Here is a 26,637-nt window from a genome sequence, read left to right as displayed (position 1 = left end):
ACGGTGCTCAAGTAAAGAGTCAACACTAATATCGTCTCAAAAAAAAAAAAAAACAAATAAAGATTCAAGACTAATTAAGATAAGAAAGATTTTTAGCACTCTATAAAACCCTAAAATCCAATGCATTAGTGGGCCTCTAACTTAAACCTTGAAGGCGAAGCCTGATTTTTAGCACTATATAGTATATATTATCAAATCCTAAATCAAGGTCTTCACAGAGTCACGGCTTCCATCATGACGTGCTCACTCTCGAAAAAAGATCGAAACTCTGATGCAAAAACCAAGGCAGCATGCAAAATATCAATTACCAAGCTGAAGAAGATAATATCTCTTCCAGATTCTAATGCAAAGGAGAAGAAACCAAACATGATGAAGAGAAAATCACTTTCAGAAGGTTATGATGAAAAGAAAAAGAAAAAGAAAAAGAAACAAGATTCTCATGAAGAGAAGGAGAAACACAACTCATTCTCGGCGCCGTTAGTGATAAAAGAACAGTCAGAACATGATTCTGATGCAAAGGAGAAGAAACCACACATGGTGAAGAGAAAATCACTTCCAGATGGCTATAATGAAAAGAAGAAGAAAAAGAAACAAGAATCTCCTGAAAAGAAGGAGAAACACCGCTCATTCTCCGCGCCACTAGTGATAAAAGAACCGTCAGAACATGACTCTGATGCAAAGGAGAAGAAACCACACATGGTGAAGAGAAAATCACTTCCAGATGGCTATAATGAAAAGAAGAAGAAAAAGAAACAAGAATCTCCTGAAAAGAAGGAGAAACACCGCTCATTCTCCGCGCCACTAGTGATAAAAGAACCGTCAGAACATGACTCTGATGCAAAGCAGAAGAAACTAAAGAGAAAATCCACTTCAGAAAGCTACGATGAAAAGATGAAGAAACCATTAATCATTGATGAGGAACCAGAAGAATTCACCACTAAGATGTTAATTGGTGAATCCTCAAGAAGCTCATGTGGTATATGCTTTGATTTGAAAACTGATTTGGATATGTTCAAAAGAAAGAGTTGCAACCATCTCTTTTGTGTTGATTGTATTTCCAAATATGTGGATTCTCAACTCAACAATAATGTGGTTAAGGTGACTTGTCCAACTCCAAATTGTTCTGCAAAATTGTTGCCAAGACATTTGCAACATATTTTGCCTAAAGAATTTATCGATCGATGGGAGTTGGCAAAGTATGAGTCTAAAATTGCATTGGAGCAAAAGACTTATTGTGCATTCAAGGATTGTTCTGTTTTGCTGGTGAATGATAATGATAGGGGAGAGGTTTTGACTAGTTGCGAGTGTCCGTCTTGTCACCGGCTATTCTATGCACAATGTAAGGTTCCATGGCATGCGGAGATGAACTGTCAGGAATTTCAAGATTTGAAACACAATACAAATGAAGTAGATTTGGATGATAAGTTTTTGAAGTTAGCTAAAAGAAACAAGTGGCAGAGATGTCCAAATTGCTCTATCTATGTCAAGAGAAGGAGTGGATGTGAACACATGAAATGCAGGTTTGTTTTGTATTCTTTTTTTTTTTTGGTAAGGGTTTTGTATTCTACACTCTCTTGCTAATTAACCCTTAATCATTTAACATGTGATTCATTATTACATCATATGATAAAAAATAACTAACAATATTAGCTCAAATTTTTTTTAGGTGTAAATGCAACTTCTGCTACCTTTGTGGGAAGAAATGGAAGCATGGGCATTTATGCAAAAAGAGAGAACGTTTATTAGGGTAACTCTTTTTGTATTGACGTTGTCAATTTTATTTTTTATTTTTTTTAAGAGACTAAAATGAAATATATTACTACGTCAACAAGGCCTTCCTAGCACAAGGTGTGCTAAGGAAGAAATACCAAAATATAAAATGTCTAAAGCAAAAGTATAGTGCTAACCACCAATCAACAAAAATTCAAAAAAGAGCTAACTATTACCCAACACCTAATATAGTAAACGGATTGAGCCACCACCTATGATAATTAGAAGGTTTACTAACATATTTCTCCTTCAACCACATGAAAGTTAATGACTTTATTTTGTCTACCATTTCCCAAACTGTTGCAAACCATATAACCTGTAAAAGGACTTTCCTTGATTTAGCTGCACCCCCAACAGAGCTGAACTGATTAAAGAGACTGATAACATCTCCAGGCAGAACAGAAGAAACACCAATCCACCGAAAAATATAGTTTTGACGTTGTCAATTTTGTTATTTCCAATCATTCATACAGCATTGAAAATAACAATTGTGTATATATAGTCATATATTTATCTTTAATGTATGTTAGGTTTTCTAAAAATGTGCATCTATATATATTCAAAATTATAAGTAATTGAACTATTTTAAAAAATAGAGAAGATTCTCACTAGTATAATTGAATAATCACTATGTCTATGTTTACAATGACTGTTTATGGAAAGCATAAAATACAATCGTTCAATTTTGGCCATGTAAAGATTGTTTTGCTGTATGCTTGAGGGTTCAACTTCTGAAAGCTGAAACTAACTCTGATTTGTACAATGTTTATAACAGATGGTAGAAGTGTTGGAGCGCGGTATACAAGTTTTAGCTAGTCATTGCAAAGGAGAGGAAGTTTTAACAATTTAAATTTTTTAATGTTTTGATGTTGCAAACAATTTTAAATTTGGTTCCAAACTTCAATCTATGTTGTTTGCCTAGAATGCAATGATCACAAAATTCTAGCTTGTCTGATTCATCTTTTTCTAGCAAACCTTGTTTAGTTAGTTTTAGGCTTAATTGCACTTTTGGACCCCTATCTTTCTAAAAGTTGCGGTTATGGACCCCTAACTAATTTAAATACAAAACAGCCCCTTATGTTTTGATTCTTTGGCAGTTTTGGACCCCCAAGGCAAAATAAAAATAAAAAAATTGACACGTGGCACCTCACTTAGGGTGCCACGTCAGCGTTGACCGAGTCAACAATGGACTGGGGGTCCAAAACTGCCAAAGAATCAAAACATAGGGGGCTGTTTTGTATTTAAATTAGTTAGGGGTCCATAACCGCAACTTTTGGAAAGATAGGGGTCCAAAAGTGCAATTAAGCCATAGTTTTACTAAACCTCTTTCATTCACATATCCTAACCTTAAATGCCACAATTCTGAATTATTATGAGATGATATAATAGCTAATGATGCATGATCTATTACAATGGAACCATCTAAAATATATAAATCATTCATCTTAGACCTTTTAACTGTAATTAATGCACCATGAGAAATTTTACAAACTCCAAGTTCAAACCTAGTGCATTAACCTGAACTATCAAACATACTTATGGAAATTAAGTTCGGAACATACCTCACATTCCATAGAAGGAATTCATGGCCATCAATCATCTTTAGACGAACATTGCCCACGCCTTGGGCCTCGCAAGCTTTTTTATTTCCGAGTCGAACAACTCCTTCTTCTTTTAGAGCCAAAGTCTCAAAATATTCTTTCCTCGGAGACATTTGATAAGAGCACCCTGAGTACCCAAATCTTCTCCTGTTTCCAACTTGTTACTGCTAATGCACTTGCACGGAAGAACTATCATTACCCCCTTTGTTAAGACGATCCTTCTTGAAGTGACCGAATTTATGACAAATGAAGCATCGATACTTCAATTTATCAAACCCCTTGGACTTAGACTTAGCCCTCGACTTCACTTTGCCTTTTCTCCTATGCTCACTCGTTCCCCTTGTAACATTAAAGCCTTCACTGTAACACCCCACTCCCAAATATACTTTATTTAAATAAATAAACATACATCAGAGTCATAAAAATCCACATGGGCATGTCACACTTGCTAATTCAAATTTCTGAAATAGAATGTAAAAATCTATTTATAAAATATCCGAAGAAAAACCGTCGTTTGATATGCAGCGGAATACTATCATTGAAACGTCAACAACTATTTAAGACTCCAAACAATATCTTGGCATAAAAGCCTCAACCAGAACAATTCATCAAACGTAGGGCTACAACGTCATTAACCAAAATTTGATACATAGAATGAAATAAACAATAAAATCCCATCCCACGTATCAGAGCCCTAGACACTTGAGCCACCACCTACTACTCAGGATCACCTGCAAGTTACCCATAGGAAGGGCAACATTTTCAAGCAGAAGGGGTGAGATTCTCAATCAATAAAAATAATATATAAAAGCATCAACTGAAAATCTAACACCTTACAATATCAAAGATTATTCAATAAGCATAGTTATTTTATAATCAACAACAGTCATGCATAATAGAATCCAGTCAACAAAATGCAACTCATGTTATGACACGACATCCCCATCTAATACTTCTCAATAAATGCAAATATGCATGTGGTACCATAATTCAGGGCCGTGACCCACACCGCTGTCGAATGGTTAAAGCATTCTCAGCAGGACCTAAGTCCTCACCGCTCCACACCGCTTTGAACAACTAGTGTTCCACCGCTTTGAACGACGAGGCGTTCCAGAGCCGAAGCTCTCCCACTTGATGATTATGCAACTACCCAACCAATGTATATCTACATACAATCTACTATTACATATGTATTCATATGACTCACTACTCTTCTTAATGTAACAGGTTCATTTACCTAGTTCACCCTTTTCAATATCTTCCAAAAATTCACAGAAATCAACCAAATCATTCATTATTATGTTAAAGTAGAATTAGTTACCCTAACAAGAGTTATACAAGCTAAGAAAACACACAAGAAGCACTAAAAGGGGTCACCTAACTCACGAACAAGGTTTAGAAAAAAGGCTGACTAAGGTTCACTTCGCTTAAGCGACGGCTAGTTCGCTTAAGCGACCAACTTACAGTAGGTTCTGGGCTCAGTTCGCTTACGGGTCGCTCACGGTTCGCTTGAGCGAAATTTGGACAGAATCAAAATGGTTTTTCGCTCACAGGGTCGCTTACCATTCGCTTAAGCGAATTCTTGGCAGAACCAAACTTAATTTTCGCTTACCAGTTCGCTCACGGTTCGCTTAAGCGAACGGGTAAAATCGCATTCTGGGCAGCTTGCTTGAATAATCGCTTAAGCGACGGGTGCTTCGCTTAAGCGACCATTCATCTGGGCAGTGCAAAACCTACGGTTTCAGACTCCTTCTCACTCCAAAAACCCCATTTTAATCCCCTGATCACCCAAAATGTTTTCCAACAGATGTTTACAGGTCCTATATACAACTAGGCACAATAAAGAAACACAATTCAACCATCAACAACAACAATTACAGAATCATTCTACCATCATACAAATATTCATCAATTCATACAATACATCAAAAATTCAATCAATTAATGGATTGCAGCAACAACATGGATTAAGCTTTCATTCTTAACATTAAATTCCGAGAAAACTAACATCATCTTTACTCATTCCATCAGAATCATCATCAAACCCTAATTTTCATATTATTTTCCAAAACTATTCAATTAGGTCAATTTCAGAAATTATAGATTATGATTATTGAGAGATAGTCTCACCCTTACCTTAGAATTGTAGGAAGAATTAACACCGCAAATTAGCTCCTAAGTTTTCCCCTTGTTCTTGGTTTCTCTTGCTTTCTCTGGTTTTTCTCCCAACACACAATGTTTTCACGTACTATTGTTTTTCCTAATCTTTCTTTCCTTATTCCTTCAAAGTGTAACTTCCCTTATTTCATTAAACCCCTCCTAATTACCATTAATTTCCAATTAATCCCTAACCTCCTAAAATAATTCATTTTCTCTTATTACTCTATTTATATTAAATAAATTATATAAATAAATTCCACACACCACATAAATCATATATAATACTTTAAAAACAACACACAAAAAACCTTAAATAATTCTAAAATAAATAAAATACTACTAGGGCGTTACAACTCTCCCCAACTTAGAGGATTTCGTCCTCGAAATCTTACCTCAAACAAACAACTCCAGATACGATTCTTGCATCTTACTCTCCAACTCCCAAGTCAAACTTTCACCAGATGCTCCGCCCCAAACAACCCTTACAAGAGGTATCTCTTTACCTCTCAAAGACTTCACCTTCCGATCATCAATCCTCAAAGGTAAGGTCTCCACCGTAAGGTTATCTCTAACTTGCACATCATCTCTTGGAATAACATGTGAAGGATCAGGTACATACTTCCGCAACTGTGACACATGAAACACGTCATGCAAGTTCGAAAGATGAGGTGGTAATCCAATCCTATACGCCACAGTTCCAACTCTCTCAGATATCTGATACGGGCCAATAAACTTTGGAGTCAACTTCTTAGATTTTAATGCACGACCTACACCTGTCATGGGAGTGACCCTCAAGAACACATGATCTCCCTCTTGAAACTCAAGGTCCTTCCTACGCTTGTCATGATAGCTCTTCTGTCGACTCTGCGATGCCTTCATATGCTCTCTTATCAACTTAACCTTTTATGTAGTTTGTTGAACTATGTCTGGTCCCAACATTACACTTTCCCCCGACTCAAACCAACACAAAGGAGTCCTGCATCTTCGACCATACAATGCTTCAAACAGTGCCATACCAATACTCGAATGGTAACTATTGTTGTAAGTAAATTCTATCAACGGTAAGTGACTATCCCACGCTCCACCTTGCTCAAGTACACATACCCTCAAAAGATCTTCTAAGGATTGTATCGTTCTCTCTGACTGTCCATCTGTCTGGGGATGATAAGCCGAACTCAGCCTCAACTTCGAACCCAAAGCATCTTGTAAACTCTTCCAGAATCTAGATGTGAACCTCGGATCTCTATCTGATACAATACTCGACGGAACACCATGCAACTTCACAACCTCCCGGATATAAATCTCTGCCAATTCCGCCACCGGAAAACTGATATTTATCGGAATAAAGTGCGCCGACTTCGTCAATCTATCGACTATAACCCATATAGAATCATGTCCTCTCGGAGTGTTTGGTAAACTCGTCACGAAATCCATAGAAATACTATCCCATTTCCACTCCGGTACATCCAATGGTGTCAACAACCCTGCAGGCCTCTGATGTTCAACCTTTGACTTCTGACAAGTCAAACACGCATATACAAACTGAGCAACATCACGCTTCAAACCAACCCACCAAAACAGCTTTTTCAAGTCGTGGTACATCTTCGTAGCTCCCGGATGGATACTCAAGCTACTCTTGTGACTTTCTTCCAAAATTAATCTTTTCATCTCATCGTTGTCAGGAATGCAAATTCTGCCTCTGAACCTCAACACACCTTGTTCATCAACTTTGAAATCACTATCTTCAGTCTGATTACTATCAACCATCAAATCCACAAACTTGACATCAACCTGTTGTGCTTCTCTGATACTATTCAAGAATTCATTATTGATTTTCAACATGCCCAACTGCACACTCTGGGGTAACAATTCACAAACAAGGCTTAAATCTCTAAACTGCTCAAGTAACTCAAATTCCTTCACCATCATGGCCGACATGTGTAACGTCTTTCTACTCAAGGCATCTGCAACTACATTGGCTTTACCCGGATGATAGTTCAACCCAAAATCATAATCCTTCAATAACTCTAACCATCTCCTCTGTCTCATGTTCAACTCCTTCTGGTCAAATAAATATTTCAAGCTCTTATGGTCACTGAACACTTTGAACCTGGAACCATACAAGTAGTGCCTCCAAATCTTTAAAACAAAAACCACCGCGGCCAACTCTAAATCGTGAGTAGGATAATTCTTTTCATGTACTCTCAGCTGTCTAGAAGCATACGCCACTACCTTACCGTCTTGCATCAAAACACCTCCTAGACCTAGCTTAGACGCGTCACAGTAGACAACAAACGGTTCATCCGACTTAGGCAAAATTAAAACAGGCGCGGTTGTCAACTTCCTTTTCAACTCATTGAAGCTACTCTCACATTGAGCATCCCATACAAACGACTTACCCTTATAGGTTAACTGAGTCAACGGCAAAGCTAATTTTGAGAATCCCTCAATAAACCTGCGGTAATAACCAGCCAAACCCAAGAAACTTCTGATCTCGGTCACCGACTTTGGAGTCTCCCATTGCGACACTGCCTCAACCTTTGAAGGATCCACTGCAATACCACTTCCAGAAATAATATGGCCAAGAAAACTTACTTCACTTAACCAGAATTCACACTTCGACAATTTGGCATACAACTTCTTCTCTTTCAATACTCGCAACACAATTCTCAGATGTTCTGCATGCTCTTCCTCGGTTCTCGAATAGATCAAAATGTCATCAATGAACACAACCACAAATTTATCCAGATAAGCATGAAAAATTCTATTAATATACTCCATGAACACACCAGGAGCATTAGTAACACCGAAAGGCATCACCTTATATTCGTAATGACCATATCGTGTCCTAAAGGCAGTCTTCTGCATGTCTTCATCCTTCACCTTGATTTGATGGTAACCTGACCTCAAGTCAATTTTACTAAAAATCTTTGCACCAACTAACTGATCCATCAGGTCGTCAATCCTCGGAAGCGTATATCTATTCTTTATCGTAACTTTATTCAACTGACGGTAGTCAATACACAACCTCATACTACCATCCTTCTTCTTTACCAACAACACAGGCGCTCCCCACGGTGAAACACTTGGTCTTACAAACTTCTTGTCGAGTAAATCCTCCAACTGTTTCTTCAACTCAGCAAGTTCAGATGCCGACATACGATAAGGTGCCATCGACACCGGCTTCGTTCCTGGTACTAGATCAATGGAGAACTCAACCTCCCTCTCTGGTGGTACATCGGGGATCTCATCCGGAAATACTTCAGGAAACTCATTCACTACAGGCAACCTGTCGATCACAGCTCGGTTTTCTAACGACAAACATGCCATTAGGGAATACATCAGAATCCCATCTCGTTCCAGCTGCTTCATCTCCTTTGTAGATAAAATCTCAACTCCACTCTCTTCCTCAGCAGAAGAAAAATGCACGGTCTTGTTAAAGCAGTTGATATGAACTCGGTTATACTCTAACCAATTCATCCCAAATATAACATCCATCCCCGTCAGTGGTAAGCAAACTAAGTCTACTTCAAAATCCCTACCAAACATAGATATAGGACATCTCAAACAAACAAGAGAAGTAGTCACTGAACCCTTAGCTGGAGTTTCAACGACCATTTCTCCTTTCATATCAGACACAATCAAACCCAGTTTATAAGCACACTCTAAGGCAATGAAACAATGTGTAGCACCAGTGTCTATAATAGCAATTAAAGGGATACTATTAAAGAAACAAGTACCTCTAATAAGTCTATCTTCATTCGCGGTTTGCGTACCAGCCAAGGCAAACACTTTCCCACCGGTTCTAACCTTCTTCGGTTGAGTGCACTGAGAACTGATATGACCCTCCTCATTGCAGTTGTAGCATACAATATCACCACGTTTACAATCAGCTAACACGTGACCCTTCTGTCCACACCTGAAGCACTTCTTCTCATCTTTGGTACAAACATTACTTTTGTGGCCCTTCTCGCCACACTTAAAGCAAACCATCTCAGCAAGAGTGTCTCTTCCCTTGGGTCTTCTCTCATCATTCAGTCGTTGCTTTCCCTTACCAGCAGGAGCACTATACGGCTTAGGACGACTCTGTTGTCCCTTGCCCCTCCGTTCACTCATCACCTTGTAATGAGCCTTTGAATCTTCCTCATAGATTCTGCAGCTACTTATCAACTCAGAAAGAGTTCTGATCTTCTGATAGCCAATGGCCCTCTTGATGTCAGCTCTCAACCCATTCTCGAACTTAATACACTTGGAGAATTCAGCCGTCTTCGCAGTATAGTGAGGATAAAACTTGGCCAGCTCCGTGAACTTAGCAGCATATTCCGTGACAGACATGTCACCTTGCTTCAACTCTAGGAACTCAATTTCCTTCTTGCCACGAACATCTTCCGGAAAATACCTATTCAGGAATTCCCTCCTGAACACAGCCCAGGTCACCACCGCACCATCTTGTTCAAGTACAGGTAATAGACTTACCCACCAATCGTCAGCCTCCTCAGCTAGCATGTGCGTCCCAAACCGCACCTTTTGAATTTCAGAGCATTGCATGACCCTGAAGATCCTCTCCACTTCTTTCAGCCAAGTCTGAGCACCATCTGGGTCATACCTCCCCTTAAATACCGGTGGATGATTCCTCAAGAAGGTCTCCAGCATTCTCACCTCTCCGTTACCAGCAGCGGGTTGTTGTCCTACAGCTTGAGCAACAGCCTCAAGTGCAGCAGCGATAGCAGCATCATTACGACCAGCCATTTCTAAATTCTACATAAGAAATAACAATTCAGAACAAAACAAAACAATATTAGAGTTTGACACTCTAACCTAGGTGGCTCAATACGACTCTACTACACGGTCGGACGGACCAACCTGCTCTGATACCAATTGTAACACCCCACTCCCAAATATACTTTATTTAAATAAATAAACATACATCAGAGTCATAAAAATCCACATGGGCATGTCACACTTGCTAATTCAAATTTCTGAAATAGAATGTAAAAATCTATTTATAAAATATCCGAAGAAAAACCGTCGTTTGATATGCAGCGGAATATTATCATTGAAACGTCAACAACTATTTAAGACTCCAAACAATATCTTGGCATAAAAGCCTCAACCAGAACAATTCATCAAACGTAGGGCTACAACGTCATTAACCAAAATTTGATACATAGAATGAAATAAACAATAAAATCTCATCCCACGTATCAGAGCCCTAGACACTTGAGCCACCACCTACTACTCAGGATCACCTGCAAGTTACCCATAGGAAGGGCAACATTTTCAAGCAGAAGGGGTGAGATTCTCAATCAATAAAAATAATATATAAAAGCATCAACTGAAAATCTAACACCTTACAATATCAAAGATTATTCAATAAGCATAGTTATTTTATAATCAACAACAGTCATGCATAATAGAATCCAGTCAACAAAATGCAACTCATGTTATGACACGACATCCCCATCTAATACTTCTCAATAAATGCAAATATGCATGTGGTACCATAATTCAGGGCCGTGACCCACACCGCTGTCGAATGGTTAAAGCATTCTCAGCAGGACCTAAGTCCTCACCGCTCCACACCGCTTTGAACAACTAGTGTTCCACCGCTTTGAACGACGAGGCGTTCCAGAGCCGAAGCTCTCCCACTTGATGATTATGCAACTACCCAACCAATGTATATCTACATACAATCTACTATTACATATGTATTCATATGACTCACTACTCTTCTTAATGTAACAGGTTCATTTACCTAGTTCACCCTTTTCAATATCTTCCAAAAATTCACAGAAATCAACCAAATCATTCATTATTATGTTAAAGTAGAATTAGTTACCCTAACAAGAGTTATACAAGCTAAGAAAACACACAAGAAGCACTAAAAGGGGTCACCTAACTCACGAACAAGGTTCAGAAAAAAGGCTGACTAAGGTTCACTTCGCTTAAGCGACGGCTAGTTCGCTTAAGCGACCAACTTACAGTAGGTTCTGGGCTCAGTTCGCTTACGGGTCGCTCACGGTTCGCTTGAGCGAAATTTGGACAGAATCAAAATGGTTTTTCGCTCACAGGGTCGCTTACCATTCGCTTAAGCGAATTCTTGGCAGAACCAAACTTAATTTTCGCTTACCAGTTCGCTCACGGTTCGCTTAAGCGAACGGGTAAAATCGCATTCTGGGCAGCTTGCTTGAATGCTCGCTTAAGCGACGGGTGCTTCGCTTAAGCGACCATTCATCTGGGCAGTGCAAAACATACGGTTTCAGACTCCTTCTCACTCCAAAAACCCCATTTTAATCCCCTGATCACCCAAAATGTTTTCCAACAGATGTTTACATGTCCTATATACAACTAGGCACAATAAAGAAACACAATTCAACCATCAACAGCAACAATTACAGAATCATTCTACCATCATACAAATATTCATCAATTCATACAATACATCAAAAATTCAATCAATTAATGGATTGCAGCAACAACATGGATTAAGCTTTCATTCTTAACATTAAATTCCGAGAAAACTAACATCATCTTTACTCATTCCATCAGAATCATCATCAAACCCTAATTTTCATATTATTTTCCAAAACTATTCAATTAGGTCAATTTCAGAAATTATAGATTATGATTATTGAGAGATAGTCTCACCCTTACCTTAGAATTGTAGGAAGAATTAACACCGCAAATCAGCTCCTAAGTTTTCCCCTTGTTCTTGGTTTCTCTTGCTTTCTCTGGTTTTTCTCCCAACACACAATGTTTTCACGTACTATTGTTTTTCCTAATCTTTCTTTCCTTATTCCTTCAAAGTGTAACTTCCCTTATTTCATTAAACCCCTCCTAATTACCATTAATTTCCAATTAATCCCTAACCTCCTAAAATAATTCATTTTCTCTTATTACTCTATTTATATTAAATAAATTATATAAATAAATTCTACACACCACATAAATCATATATAATACTTTAAAAACAACACACAAAAAACCTTAAATAATTCTAAAATAAATAAAATACTACTAGGGCGTTACATTCACCACCTTCATCAACCTTCATGTCTTTGAGTCTGGTTAATTCCTTTGTTCTTAAATCCGCTTGGACCTCCTCCAAAGCAGTGGTGCCTACCTTTCCGTAAAGGATGGTATCCTTAAAATGATCAAAAGATTTCGATAACAAACATAGTAACAAAGCCTTGTCTTCGTCTTCCACTTTCACTTCAATATTTGCTAAGTCATCAAGAATCTTGTTGAATTACGTCAATTGGTTTGTGATAGATTTTGACTTTACCATCTTGAATGAGTAAAGTTGTTGCTTCCAGTAAAAGATAAAAGGGTCTTATATATAGAGACAGTGGTAGTATTATTAGTCAATCATATACGTTCATCTTTTTACAGCAGTGGAGCAATAGTTTAGGAGTTAACCTGGTTTTGATTGCAGAATGTTAGCGGCGGTTAGGATTCATCGAATTTCTTCTATTCGTATGTTGGAATAAACTAATAGTCAAACATTATTCAGTTTTTAGCCATATTCAAGGTGCAAGTGAAACCCAAAAAATAGTCCCTCGGAACCTGAAGAGTATCCGCAAGTGGTGCTCCCATCCAATTATCAGTCCAAAAATTGATGTTCTACACTTCCCCGCAATCCACATATAGTTAGCAATTACCGTACCAATTTGAGACTTAATCCCAGACCAAACAGAGGAACAAAAGTAATGATTAATAGTATCCCCATTAGAGAAAAATTGGGATAATAGAAGTTGTGACCATTGGGAATTCTCATAAAGTAACCTCCAACTAAGTTGCAAAATTAACGCTTCATTAATAAATCTTGTCGGCTTCAAATCCATTAATGTACGAAAAGCATATCAAGAGTGAGACTCTATGAGCTTCGGGTTTAAATTTTTGCTGCCATTTTTTTTTCGCTGCGCTCTAATCTTTGAGCTTTAATCTTTTCAATATATTTTCCAGTAAAATGATTTTAGAGATTTTAAAACGAAATAAGATAAGATATTAATATGATTTTAGAGTATTTAAAATAAAAGGCAAAAGCAGAGAAGAAAATGTTGACAAAGTAGCAAATCAGGATCAAAGTGTACAAGACATAAGGACAACTTTGCTGCCAGTAATCCAGCACAAAGAATGTATTCCAATCAAAGTTTCCCTTGATAACATACAGAATAAGAGGAAATAAATACAGAAAAACAATAGATAATCAAAATAGCATGATCAAGAGGAAAAAAACAGATAATGATGACCGGATGGACAAGCTAGCCGAAAGTCAAGAAAATTATATCTTGGATATGTCGAGGGCACGGGAACCCTCCCACGGTTAGAGCTCTAAAGATATTAATTTCTGTGTAGCACCCATACATAATTGTTTTGATGTGTTCCATCTTAGGAACATAGCAGGACTATATGATATTACTACTGTTTGCTGCAAAAATTTCCAACAATTCTAGAGCTAGTGGTCTTGCCTGTCTCTGTAACAATTGTAGAGCTAGAATGTGAAATCAACTATTGTTCTAAATATTGTTTGCTCTAACACTCCTAATCCTCTGGCTATGAGAATTTATGGATTCCCCCAACACGGTAATAAGATCCTTATACAAATTGGTTTGTCTTTGGAGATTTCAACTTTATTTTCTATCGCTATGGTACCCAACACCAAATGAAAATTGAACACATGAGTAAATTTGCAAATGGTACACACAAGTAAACTTTTACTCCACTTGATTGTACGATGACCACATCAATTTAATTGTTACAGAGAATCAATAGACACGTTATTGTTGAGGATTGGATTCTCTACGACCTTGGAGTCAATAGAACATACTGAAAAAGAATGAGAGATAGAAAGCTGAAAGAAAAGGAGAGACGAAGATAGAATGAGAGATAGTGAATCTGTATGTGAGAGAGAGAGAGGGGATAGAGATGCATTTGAGAGAAATTGATTGAATCCAAAATCTTGTTATTTTTTAATCTAACCATGTTATAGGTATGAAATATTCGCCGTAGTTTAACGATGAATTGACTCTATTGAAAAACATATTGAACACAAAATGTTAGTTCTCCCTTCTCAATCGAATTTTCTCCATAAGGTTAAATCAAGTTCCGTAACTTCATTTTTATCCTAGTACGAAAGCTGAGAACTCTATGAAATACTTAAGTCAACACACCTTTTTATTTTAGATTTAAACACAACAATATATAAAAATTAATCAACAATCACTAAAAGAAAAAGAACCAAATAAAAAACAGAACTTCATAGATATAATGTCATGCACCTGCTTTTTTTACTAGAAAACCATGTACCAAATTTAAAATTGTTTGCAACATCAAAACATTAAAAAATTTAAATTGTTAAAACTTCCTCTCCTTTGCAATGACTAGCTAAAACCTGTATACCGCGCTCCATTACATCAACCATCTGTTATAAACATTGTACAAATCAGAGTTAGTTTCAGCTTTCAGAAGTTGAACCCTCAAGCATATAGCAAAACAATCCTTACATGGCCGAAATTGAACGATTGTATTTTATGCTTTCCATAAACACTCATGGTAAACATAGTGATTATTGAATTATACTAGTGAATCTTCTCTATTTTTTAAAATAGTTCAATTACTTATAATTTTGAATATATATAGATGCACATACATTAAAGATAAATATATGACTATATATATATATACACACAATTGTTATTTTCAATGGTGTATAAATGTATGAAACAGAGTTGGTGTATGAATGATTGGAAATAACAAAATTGACAACGTGAAAACAAAAAGAGTTACCCCTAAAATAGTGGAATCAAAAATGTTTTCTCTTTTTGCATAAATGCCCATGCTTCCATTTCTTCCCACAGAGGTAGCAGAAGTTGCATTTACACCTGAGAAAAATTGAGCTAGTATTGTTAGTCTCTTTTATCATATGATGTAATAATGAATCACATGTTGAATGAGTTAGGGTTAGAATACAAAACAAACCTGCATTTCATGTGTTCACATCCACTACTTCTCTTGACATAGATAGAGCAATTTGGACATCTCTTCCATTTATTTATTTTAGCTAACTCCAAAAACTTATCATCCAAATCTATTTCATTTTTATCGCGTTTCAAATCTTGAAACTCCTGACAATTCATCTCCGCATGCCATGGAACCTTACACTGTGCACAGAACAGCCGATGACAAGACGGACACTCGCAACTAGTCAAAACATCTCCCTTATCATTATCATTCACCAGCAAAACAGAACAATCCTTGAATGCACAATAAGTCTTTTGCTCCAATGCAATTTTAGACTCATACTTTGCCAATTCCCATAGATCTATAAATTATTTAGGCAAAATATGTTGCAAATGTCTTGGCAACAATTTTGCAGAACAATTTGGAGTTGGACAAGTCACCTTAACCACATTATTGTTGAGTTGAGAATCTACATATTTGGAAATACAATCAACACAAAAGAGATGGTTGCAACTCTTTCTTTTGAACATATCAAAATCAGTTTTCAAATCAAAGCATATACCACATGAGCTTCTTGAGGACTCACCAATTACATACCAGTGGTGAATTCTTCTGGCTCGTCATCAATGATTAATGGTTTCTTCATCTTTTCATCATAGCTTTCTGAAGTGGATTTTCTCTTTAGTTTTTTCTGCTTTGTATCAGAATCATGTTCTGACGGTTCTTTTATCACTAGCGGCGCCGAGAATAAGCGGTGTTTCTCCTTCTTTTCAGGAGAATCTTGTTTCTTTTTCTTCTTCTTTTCATCATAGGCATCTCGAAGTGGTTTTCATCATAGGCATATATAACTGTAACATTGGCCATCAGTATTTTTGAAAGACCTGCTAGCACTAACTTCTTTTGCATGACCAATATAAATTTAATTAAGCTGTTGTTATTTCGGTCTTTTAAACATAACATTTGATAAAACTAACTTAATTAAATAGTGTAATAATCTTACCATATAAATTCTTTTAAAGCTCGTCGTATATTTTTTTTAATAAAACTAGTGAAATTAATTGTTTTAATTAATTGACTAGTTAAAATATTTTTAAAAACTAATTAAAAATTAATCTAATTTTTGTGTAAAAATTATCAATTCAATTTCTTAATTAAATTGGAATAAAAAGTGCATTAATTCATATATGAAATCCTTTTAAAAAAAATTATATGACTAAGATAATCAAGTTGTATATTAGTTTTTTAATATAAGGATATTTGAGTCTTTTCAAAAAAATTGTTGCATCTCTTTCTCTTTTATTTCTCTCTTCTTTATCATATGCCAAACAATTCATCAAATCTACTCTATTTCTCATCTATTTCTCTCTTCTCATACTCTCTCTCACCTATTTCTCTCTTCTTATTTTCTTCTCACAACTAACACACCCTTAGGGAACAAATCATGGATTATCTGCAACAAATCAATTCAATCATTACAAGTATACTTACCCAATCGAGTAGCACCAACCCAATTCCTATGCTTGGGGTATGAACCGAGTACACCATTATGTACTGAACAAGCTCTTCGAAATATGATTAAAGTAACCGAGAGTGATTTGGATGACTTCATTGAGTTTACGAGAGTATATGGAGATCAAGAGCATGCTCTTCTTTTGAGATATCTGGGTGGGAGCTTAACGAAAAATTCGAACTTAGGAAGACAGCAGGAAACCTCTCAAGCTATAGCTTTGGAGGATGTTGAAGGTGATGAGGAAGAAAAACACCATTACCTACCTGTAGTAACTCATCTATTAGAACAAGATCCTTGGTTCTTTTTCTTTTATAGTGTGTTTGGTTGGAAGGAAAGTTGTCAAGAGAGAGATGTCAAAAATATATTATAAATATGTTTCTATTATTTATGACGATATATTATAAAATATTAACAATAACCCAAAAAAATAAAAATAAAAATCATATTAAATTTGTATACCATATAATGTATCCTAATGCCCCCTTATTTTGTCGGTGTAGTTTGAAAAATTATTCTAATAAATAATAAACAAAAATTTAAACTATATAATATAACTTATAACACTATGACTTTGTCAGCTTTGCAAGTCTTACAAATTTCTTAGGAGCTGGTTATTAACCAACAAAGGGTAACTTTTTATTAAAAAAATGGTGTAATAATAACTTATTCAAAAGTAACAATTTATATTTCAAAAAAAAAATTAAAAAATCTACTTTGGATTCCTTAACAAATGTTCAGGGCAAAGCCGGCCCTAGGGCCCTTGCTGGTAGGGGGATCAAATTTTTTTTTAAAGTAGGGGTGTATATAGAAATATTTGGATTTTAGGGGGTATATATAGTAAAATTCTCAAAAAAGGCGACATGTTATAGAAATGGGCTGAAATCTATTAATGTTTTTTGCCCTTTTAGTGAGATTTGCTATATATATCCCATGCAGCACAAATATTTCTATATACACCCTCCTATAAAAAATTTTGGCTTTACTTAATAATATGCTTGAAAATTTATTATCGAAGAAATTAGTGATATTTTATTGGGCCCTTTGTTCTTAATAATGTGCTTCACTAATATTAAAAATATCGACGATATTTATTATCCAAGATTGGGGGCAATAAGATACATTATATGGTATAAAAATTTAATATGAATTATTTTTATTTTTTTGGGTTATTGTTAATATTTTATAACATATCGTCATAAATACTGAAAACGTAATTATATATAATTGTTGTAACTTTTTACTCCGTACTAAATGTACGCACGCTCGCACGCTTCAGACTACAGTAATAGCGAGGTCAAAAGAAGAGGCTTAATTCTATGAAGATCGCCCCCACAACATCACATAATAGTGGCACGCTTATGTGCAGTTACCAAGGGCATCATACACGATTTCTACATATTTATATTAACCCGTATTTGTCTTCACTCAAATACCACTTACTAGATTCACCATTCATCTTTTTTTGGTAGTGAGATTCACCATTCATATCTAACACCATGCTAAAGAGTTATTACTTAGACATTTATAAGAATAATTATATATACAAATGCAATATCGTTAAAATGATATAAAAGCATTTTTTGTATCATTTTAAAAAATTAATAAGCAAAAATTAATTAATATAAAATTTAATTTGTTAATAGCATATTTATTACATTCGCATTGATTCATTATATCATTTAAAACTCCTAGATCACACGAGTCTATGCTAGTTGGTATATTATCATATCACTAACATTGGTAAAAGATGTAACTCTAACAAAAATATTTCTCTAGAACTCAAAATCCAGCAGGATCCCCAAGCGTGAACAACAATAAACAAGTGCCAAGCCTCGGCGGCGCTATCTGAGCAAGCTCAAATCACTGGCACAGCCACCGGGCTGAAAAAGGATGCGTCTTGTAACCTGGTCTTCCGAAGAACCACCACCGAGACAACTGGGATGATAGGCGATGCGGATGGTTGACCCATAATCGCACCACCACCAACCACCGTCTACATCTTGAACGGTAGAAGGATGACAGCGGTGATTAACTTTAGGGTGAGGTCAGATAGCGCGGTTGTAATTGTGAGGAGGAAGGAGCGAAGCTTCTTATGTGCTTGATCTCGCGTTCATAACTATAAGCTGGCAAATCTTTTCAAAAAAAAGACTAAAAAATATGTTGATGCACTGATAAATTATCAATAAAATCGACATTTAAAATCCTATATTTAATTGAGAAGGTTGTCTAATTTAAATTAAATTGACACTTAAAATCCTATACCAACATAAATGCAATCATTGGTAGAAATTCTCACAAGAGAATCAAAATACTGATTTTGGCTTTGTTTGAGGGCTAGCTAGACAGAAGAGAGAGGTGAAGACTTTGAAGTTGACGTCTTAAAAAATAAACTACATATCAATACTCAACACACGATCATCAATTAAAAAATAAACCACTGTCTATGCCTTGAAGAGACAAGGAAGAACCTTCGACGCCATCTCCAACCATCCCCACCATGACTTAGACCAAGAGAGAACATGTCAGCCATTGTGGCATTTTTGTTCTCAGCTAAATCAAATAATCTAGGAAACCGCACACAAAGCGGTAATCCTCCAATCCACCTATGCGTCCAAAACATCGTATTAGCCCCATCCCCCACCCTCCGCATTACGCTAACACCGAACCAACCCTCACCCATAGCACCATCCCCGTCACGAATCCTCCCTACCTCCGGCCACCAAGTAGAACCACTCCGGCGACCAACCTCCAACCTCCCACATGCCTCGTCATAACGGGCGACTAAAACACGATACCACAAACCTTCTCTATCCACTAACATCCTCCAACACCATTTTTCTAGTAAGGCAATATTAAACTCTTTCAACTTCCTAACCCTCAACCCTCCATGCTCCTTTTTACAAGACATGATATTCCAACCAATCCAAGTAATTTTTATATGGTCCTCACTCCCCCCTCGAAAAAAAAAATTATTTAATAAAGATTCAATGGAAGAGATTATACCTGATGGAGCTTTGAAGAAAGAAAGTGCATAGACAGGCAGAGAAGTCAAAACCGATTTAAGGAGGATCAAGCGACCGCCAAAAGAGAGAAACCGTTTATTCCAACCCGACAGTCTAGATTTTATACGATTCACAATAGGATCCCAAAAGGAAAGTCTCTACGGATTACCCCCAATAGGCAAGCCTAGGTACAGAAAAGGAATTGTTCCAACTTTGCAGCTCAACACCGAAGCTGCGTCATTCAACCACGACTTAGAAATATTAACTCCCACCAACAAGCTTTTATGAAAGTTTACCTTCAAACCCGACATTGATTCAAACAGAAGGAGCGTTGTTCGAAGAGCACGGACATTAGCCCAATTCTTTTGACCCAACAACAACATATCATCAATAAATTGAAGGTGTCATACAACCATCGAATTGTCCATACCCACTGAGTACACATGAAACAGATAATTTTCAACCATTGCTTTTATCAAAATGTTTAGTCCCTTGGCCGCAATCAAAAATAAAAAGGGGAAAGTGGATCGTATTGCTAATGTTGTTCAGAAAAGATTACACATTACACAAACAAGAAATAGCTGGATGTAATTAAAGTACTTCAAACAAGAAAAAGAAAAGAAAAACGGGACGTAATTAATCCAATACATGCCTTCAAAAGATAGTAATTATTCTTCATTAAACCTTCAATGTCATGATTTCACGTTCAAAATCATTTAGTGATATCTTAAATTCTAGCGCATTCTGTAAATAATTATTGATCAAGCGTGTACACAAGTGTTAAATAATTTAGTGATATAACATAAATTTGTGATTCATATAAATTTCTGAAAATGTGGTTTATCTTACCCTCTAATCTATAATTTGTGTTATTTTGGTCAAATCACGAATAACGATGAGTACTGAACCATACAAAGTTTACAAATGCGATTTTGAGGAATGTCCCAAGTCATTCGATACGGAATTGGGTTTGCAAAGCCATAAAAGAGTTCACAATACAAAGAAGAAAGAAAGCAAAGAAAGAAAATGTACACAATGTAATAAAACATTTTCATCTGGTCAAGCTTTGGGAGGTCACTTGAAAATCCACAAAAGAGAGGTATATCACCCACCGTCAAAATAAGTTTACACTGTCCAAAATGTGGAACGATTGTTGCATTTGAAGACTTTGAATGATTTTTCTATTAACGGTATAGTTTGGATATTCCAAATAGTTTATGAATGGTTGTGTCGAATCATTGAAATTGTGTGATGAGTTTTGGTCGTTACTAGATTAACTTGAAAATTCAATGATGAAATATGTGAGCATATTATTAAAAGAAGGGAAATGTTAATCAGTGTACCTAGTGTATTAGTTAAGAAGATTAATATAGAAATTATGCATTAAAAATTGGTGAAAAGTATAATGTTTAGCTTTATGAAAGTTAAAACGTTGATTTTAATGAAATTTTTTTATTTCTCACATCTTTAATAAAACTCTTAAAACAATGGTAAATATGTTATTTTTCGACGAAAAAAGATTTTCAAATTTTTTGTGTTTCATGTGTTATAATTTTTTTTTTTTATAGATAGACGAAATGAAAATCATTATAAACTCACACACATAATAAGTGGAGATGACATAATTCGAACTTCAATTTTAATGTCTCGACAAACAATTTTAGCATTTTATCTATTGAGCTAGGATTTGAAAATGTAAGATGAGTTTTTGATATAAAAATTGAATGTAAACAATGAATTAGTGAGATAAAAATTGTAGTATGGTTAAATAGTGAGATAAAATATAGCATGGTTAAATAGTGAGATAAAAATTGTCATCCAATTAAAATCTCCACGAAAATAGAGGGATAAAAAAAATAATGATATTAGTTGACAAAAAAGTACTCCTCGGAGAAGTAGTCTAGCTGAGCTGGGGAAACACAAAAACTAACGCAAAGGAAGAAAGTGCTGATCCGCACAGGCGAATCCAAAATGATATCTCACCGTTCAAATAAACTTATCGACGTTCACTATTCTTTTTCTCAATACGCACGGATCGCTAATATAAACCGTCGATAACTTAAAATCCAACGACGCAGAAGAAAACACAAAATTGAGTTCCCTCTTCTTCCTCCCGCTCTCACTACCAATTACCATTGATAAATACTCAGATCCCCTTTCACCTTTTCTCACTCACATTCGAATTCAAATCCTAATTTCTCTAATTTCCCAAATTTTGTATTTCGTTTTCTCAAAGTTTTCTCTTGAAAATGTCAGGTCGTGGTAAGGGAGGTAAGGGACTCGGAAAGGGAGGTGCAAAGAGGCATAGAAAGGTTCTTCGTGATAACATCCAGGGTATCACCAAGCCTGCTATTCGTCGATTGGCAAGAAGAGGTGGTGTTAAGAGAATCAGTGGTTTGATCTATGAAGAAACCAGAGGTGTCTTGAAGATCTTCTTGGAGAATGTCATTCGTGATGCTGTGACATACACTGAGCACGCAAGGAGGAAGACAGTGACAGCCATGGATGTTGTCTATGCTTTGAAGAGACAGGGAAGAACCCTCTATGGATTTGGAGGTTGAAGAATATGAAGAAGAAACACTCTTTAGTTTATTTTTTTTATCTTTTTCCTTTAGCTTTGTAATTTGAATATGCGATTCTAATCTGGAATTCTTGTTATGATATTTAGGTTAATATCTTACTTGTAATTTTCGTTGAGATTGAAGGATATTCAATTTGACATAGTTTGAAATTGAAATTTAATGAAAAGGATTACATTTCTTATTACTTATGATTACTTTCTTATACATCCTGTTAGCATTAAATTTTTAAGAATTTTTATGTTTCTCATAATTGACTTATCTTCTGTTTTTTCGTTGTGAGTTGTGGACACGAATTTACATGTGTGTTTAAACATTGATTGGTAGTGAGATTTGACAAACTTTGCGAATTACATTCTACAGCACCATTACATTCTGTTATCTAAAGAATTAATAGTTTAATAAATATAGCGCGAACTGATTGTTACTATGTTTTGACTTTTATAAGGTTGAAACCAAATGAAGTTCACTTTACTGGTGGTGAGTTATGATTCTGTTTTCTTTTTAACCATTTTGTTTTTCTAGGATTTAAAAACATATAAGAGTGTTTTTGGTAGATGTAGTTCATATGTTTAGGAGAAAGATGCTGAGAATTTTTTTTCCTATCTAAGAAGAAAACAGTATGGCCTCTGTTTTTGTATATTCTATAAACAGATGGATTTCAATCGCTGTCTATTGTGTAAATGAATGCAGTATTTTCTTTTACCATAAGAAAAATCTGACCTCTAAAGACTAAAATCACTCAAGCAATGAGAAAAACCTAGTATAATCTCTTTTTGTTGTTTCCATCTCATGCATTAACAAAACTGTCACAATCTCGTGTGACAAACGTACAATATCTGCATTAAGATTTTTCATAGTGTTTTGACACTTAATTGAGTATTAACAGAACTGTATGTGGCAGTTAGTTAGTTTGTCATGATTGTTAGTATTATTATGAGAACAAGAACAAAGAGAAAATGAATCTATTGAATGAATTGATCTAGTTCCAAGTTAGTTACATGTATCCTATTTATGGAAGTAACAAACTAAAGTAATGCATTTGTAATCCTATGGTGGTGATGAGTTGTCCATATGACTTGCTTTAACTTTTGCATATTCTAATCCAAACTATCCGATTTCATACTCAATTTAACATCTTTGGTGTATTCAGTTATACAAATCCTACAATGGTACTGATAGGAGGAGAAACAAATAAGCAAAATATTTTTAATATGCTTCTCATTTTAAACACATCACTTGCCAATCACATTCATACTCCAAGTCATTTTCTAGCCGATTTTTGGACTACTGAGCTGCAAAATTATTCACGATCCTATCAAAATTCACTTATGATACAACCAACCTTCCTTTCCCAGCCATACACTTGCAATCATTACAAGTCGTTCAGACAAGTGTTGAATGCGGATGCAGCGGTGAATTGTGTTTTTTGCGGTGGAATGGAAGAGACATCAACTCACCTTTTTTGCACTGTGATTTCATTTCAAAGATGTGGTTGAAGGTACTGAATTGACTTCAAATCATGTTGATAACCCCTCCAAATTTGTTTGTGCACTTTTTATGTTGGTCAAATGAGGTGAGGCCTAAAAAGGTTAGGAGGGCTTTTTGGTTAATTTGGCACGCCGCAATTCGGATCATTTGGACGGAGAGGAATGATTGTATTTTTAATAATTCGATCAAGGAGGTTGATGACTTGGTGAAGATAAAAGTCCTATTTGTGTTGCTTGCCCTTTGGTGGCCATTGTTGCCCGTTCCCGTGGTGGCTCGTCTTGTGCGGCTATGGTTCTGTTTCTATTAAAACTTTGCTGTTCAAAACAAAAAAAAAAACTTGCAATCATTGAATTTCTAATCAAATAGTCATGCATGATTATCAATAACATGTATGAAAGGAAATGTCACGCACAAAATTGGTACAAGCTAAGAGATTATTCCTGACTCAAGCCATGGCCTCATAGTAATTTTAATATTTTTATGTTACAGTTCATAGATTTTAAATTTGAATGGAACCATTCTGTCAAAAGAAAAAAAATGGAACCAACTGAAACCTAAGTAATAATACCAATGGAAAATTTAAAATTGTATCTCCCCAATGTCATTCATGACAGTCATATTACTCATATAGCAAATCCATACTGAGAAACAAGCGTTCCTCATGTCCAAATGACCTTGATGACTACTGTTGTGATAAACCTAATTGACATAAGGAGTTTGAAATAGAGGTGGTGTATAAATGAATGGAAACAATTTTTTTTCTTTTGAAATTTTGATATTCAGTCTAAAGATCTACTAATCCGAGGATCAATATCATTCTCCATTAATGGAGGATCCAATTAAATCAGAGCCAAACCTTATATCGACCAACCCAATATAAAAAATGTTATGTCCGGGGAATACGAACTTATAGTTAAACACACTTTTAAATCCGAAGTCATACACCACCATATAACTTACGAGGCTAATGGAAACAACAAAATTATAATAAAATTTAAAATATTTTATTTCTAGTCCGTGTTTATAAAATTTGAGACATTGGAATATAAAAAATAAAATAAAAAATAAAAATAAAAACTATTGCATGTATCTATGTGTTGTCGAACTAGAAATTTGTGGATCAATAAGGTTAAACTCTTTTGATAGTTAACATGAATTTTTAGAGAACTTACTATATATTATATCATCTTTCAATTCTATGTTATAATAATAAATTTCAATATGCGAAAAATTAATAAAAACAGATAAGCTTAAATTACAAAAAATAATTTATTTTTCTCATATCAGAAATAAATGATAATTTTATAAAATACAACATAAATTACGATTTATGTGAAATTGGTAAAATAATTTATAATTTAGAAGGATTAAAGTAGCTTATGGATGAAAATAGAGAGGTAAATAAACAATAATTATATTATTAGTTGACCAAAAGTATACGGCATCCATCAAAAACACCACAAAGGAAGTCTGATCCGCACAGGCTAATTCAAATGAAAACGGACCGTTCAAATATACTTATCAACGTTCAGTATTGTTTTGGTGAACTACACGCGGATCGCTAATATAGACCGTCGATAAGTTGAAATCCAACGACACAGAAGAAAACACAAAATTCAGTTTCCCTCTTCTTCTTCATCCTCATCCCGCTCGCTTCCAATTACCATACATAAATACTCAGATCCCCTTTCATCTTTCTCACACACATTCAATTTCAAACTCAAACCCTAATTTCTCAAATTTTCTCGCGAAAATGTCTGGCCGTGGAAAGGGAGGTAAGGGATTGGGAAAGGGAGGTGCAAAGAGGCATAGGAAAGTTCTTCGTGATAACATCCAGGGTATCACCAAGCCTGCAATTCGTCGATTGGCAAGAAGAGGTGGTGTGAAGAGAATCAGCGGTTTGATCTATGAAGAAACCAGAGGTGTCTTGAAGATCTTCTTAGAGAATGTCATTCGTGATGCTGTGACATACACTGAGCACGCTAGGAGGAAGACAGTGACAGCCATGGATGTCGTCTATGCTTTGAAGAGGCAGGGAAGAACCCTCTATGGATTCGGAGGTTGATGCTGAAGATGAAGAAGAAGCACTTTTAGTTTATTTTTTATTTTATTTTGCCTTAGACTTTAATTTGAATATGCAATTGCACCTTAGAAAGTTTCAATGATGTTTAGGGTAATATGTTATAAGTGATTCTCGAGTAGATCGAAACTTTTTCAGTTTCAGAAATATTGAAATCTAATGAAAAGTAGTACTTCGATTAATTTACAGTTATGTGCAAGTTTTAATGAATTTAGATTAACACTATCGCTGATAATTCGATTTATTTTTTTAATCATGATGATGATTCTAAAACAAGGACTTGAATTGAAACTAACCAAAATCATGATAGAAAATTGTGTTGTGATTCATCAAATTTATTATAGGCATACTAAACAGGATTTACATAATTCGTGATTTAGATTGAACGCCATTTTGTTCTAATTCCTTATTTAGCTCATTAAACTTGTGTTGTGTTTGAAGGGAGTTAATGGGTTATGTTGACGAATATATTCTTATCGTT

General features: G+C 35.5%; 2 protein-coding genes and 1 long non-coding RNA gene across 4 annotated transcripts; 2 read left to right on the top strand and 1 right to left on the bottom strand.

Annotated features, from left to right (window-relative positions):
* Positions 1-213: 213 nt before the first annotated feature.
* On the top strand, positions 214-1,751 carry LOC25481406 (stress response protein NST1). The gene is made up of 2 exons (XM_024774120.2): positions 214-1,520; positions 1,667-1,751. Exons 1-2 carry the CDS (start codon positions 235-237, stop codon positions 1,749-1,751), a joined length of 1,371 nt encoding a protein of 456 aa, XP_024629888.2. The 5' UTR covers positions 214-234.
* A 13,025-nt stretch (positions 1,752-14,776) lies between these two features.
* Positions 14,777-17,351, bottom strand: LOC25490775 (uncharacterized). Of its 2 annotated transcripts, none has more exons than XR_005645120.1 (5): positions 16,983-17,351; positions 16,092-16,342; positions 15,513-15,963; positions 15,321-15,415; positions 14,777-14,955 (listed from the first exon to the last, which is right to left on the bottom strand). It is a non-coding gene; the product is annotated as an uncharacterized lncRNA (long non-coding RNA). The 2 variants fall into 2 exon arrangements; XR_003010635.2 differs by having other exon boundaries at positions 16,081-16,342; positions 16,983-17,350.
* A 4,806-nt stretch (positions 17,352-22,157) lies between these two features.
* LOC25490772 (uncharacterized) lies at positions 22,158-26,344 on the top strand. Its single transcript, XM_013604673.3, has 2 exons — positions 22,158-22,564; positions 25,647-26,344. Exons 1-2 carry the CDS (start codon positions 22,256-22,258, stop codon positions 26,139-26,141), a joined length of 804 nt encoding a protein of 267 aa, XP_013460127.2. The 5' UTR covers positions 22,158-22,255; the 3' UTR covers positions 26,142-26,344.
* Positions 26,345-26,637: the final 293 nt, after the last annotated feature.

This window comes from Medicago truncatula, chromosome 3 (genome assembly GCF_003473485.1).
Source record: "Medicago truncatula cultivar Jemalong A17 chromosome 3, MtrunA17r5.0-ANR, whole genome shotgun sequence".
Lineage (NCBI taxonomy): Eukaryota > Viridiplantae > Streptophyta > Magnoliopsida > Fabales > Fabaceae > Medicago > Medicago truncatula.
This window is presented reverse-complemented; position numbering and strand designations above follow the sequence as displayed.

What these genes read in the sequence shown, in the direction of transcription:
- LOC25481406 (XM_024774120.2), top strand. Translation starts at nt 235, where the DNA reads ATGACGTGCTCACTCTCGAAAAAAGATCGAAACTCTGATGCAAAAACC. An exon ending in TGTGAACACATGAAATGCAG is followed by an intron (nt 1,521 to 1,666) that starts GTTTGTTTTGTA and finishes AATTTTTTTTAG; the next exon opens with GTGTAAATGCAACTTCTGCT.
- LOC25490772 (XM_013604673.3), top strand. Translation starts at nt 22,256, where the DNA reads ATGTCAGGTCGTGGTAAGGGAGGTAAGGGACTCGGAAAGGGAGGTGCA. An exon ending in CCCTCTATGGATTTGGAGGT is followed by an intron (nt 22,565 to 25,646) that starts TGAAGAATATGA and finishes TCGCTAATATAG; the next exon opens with ACCGTCGATAAGTTGAAATC.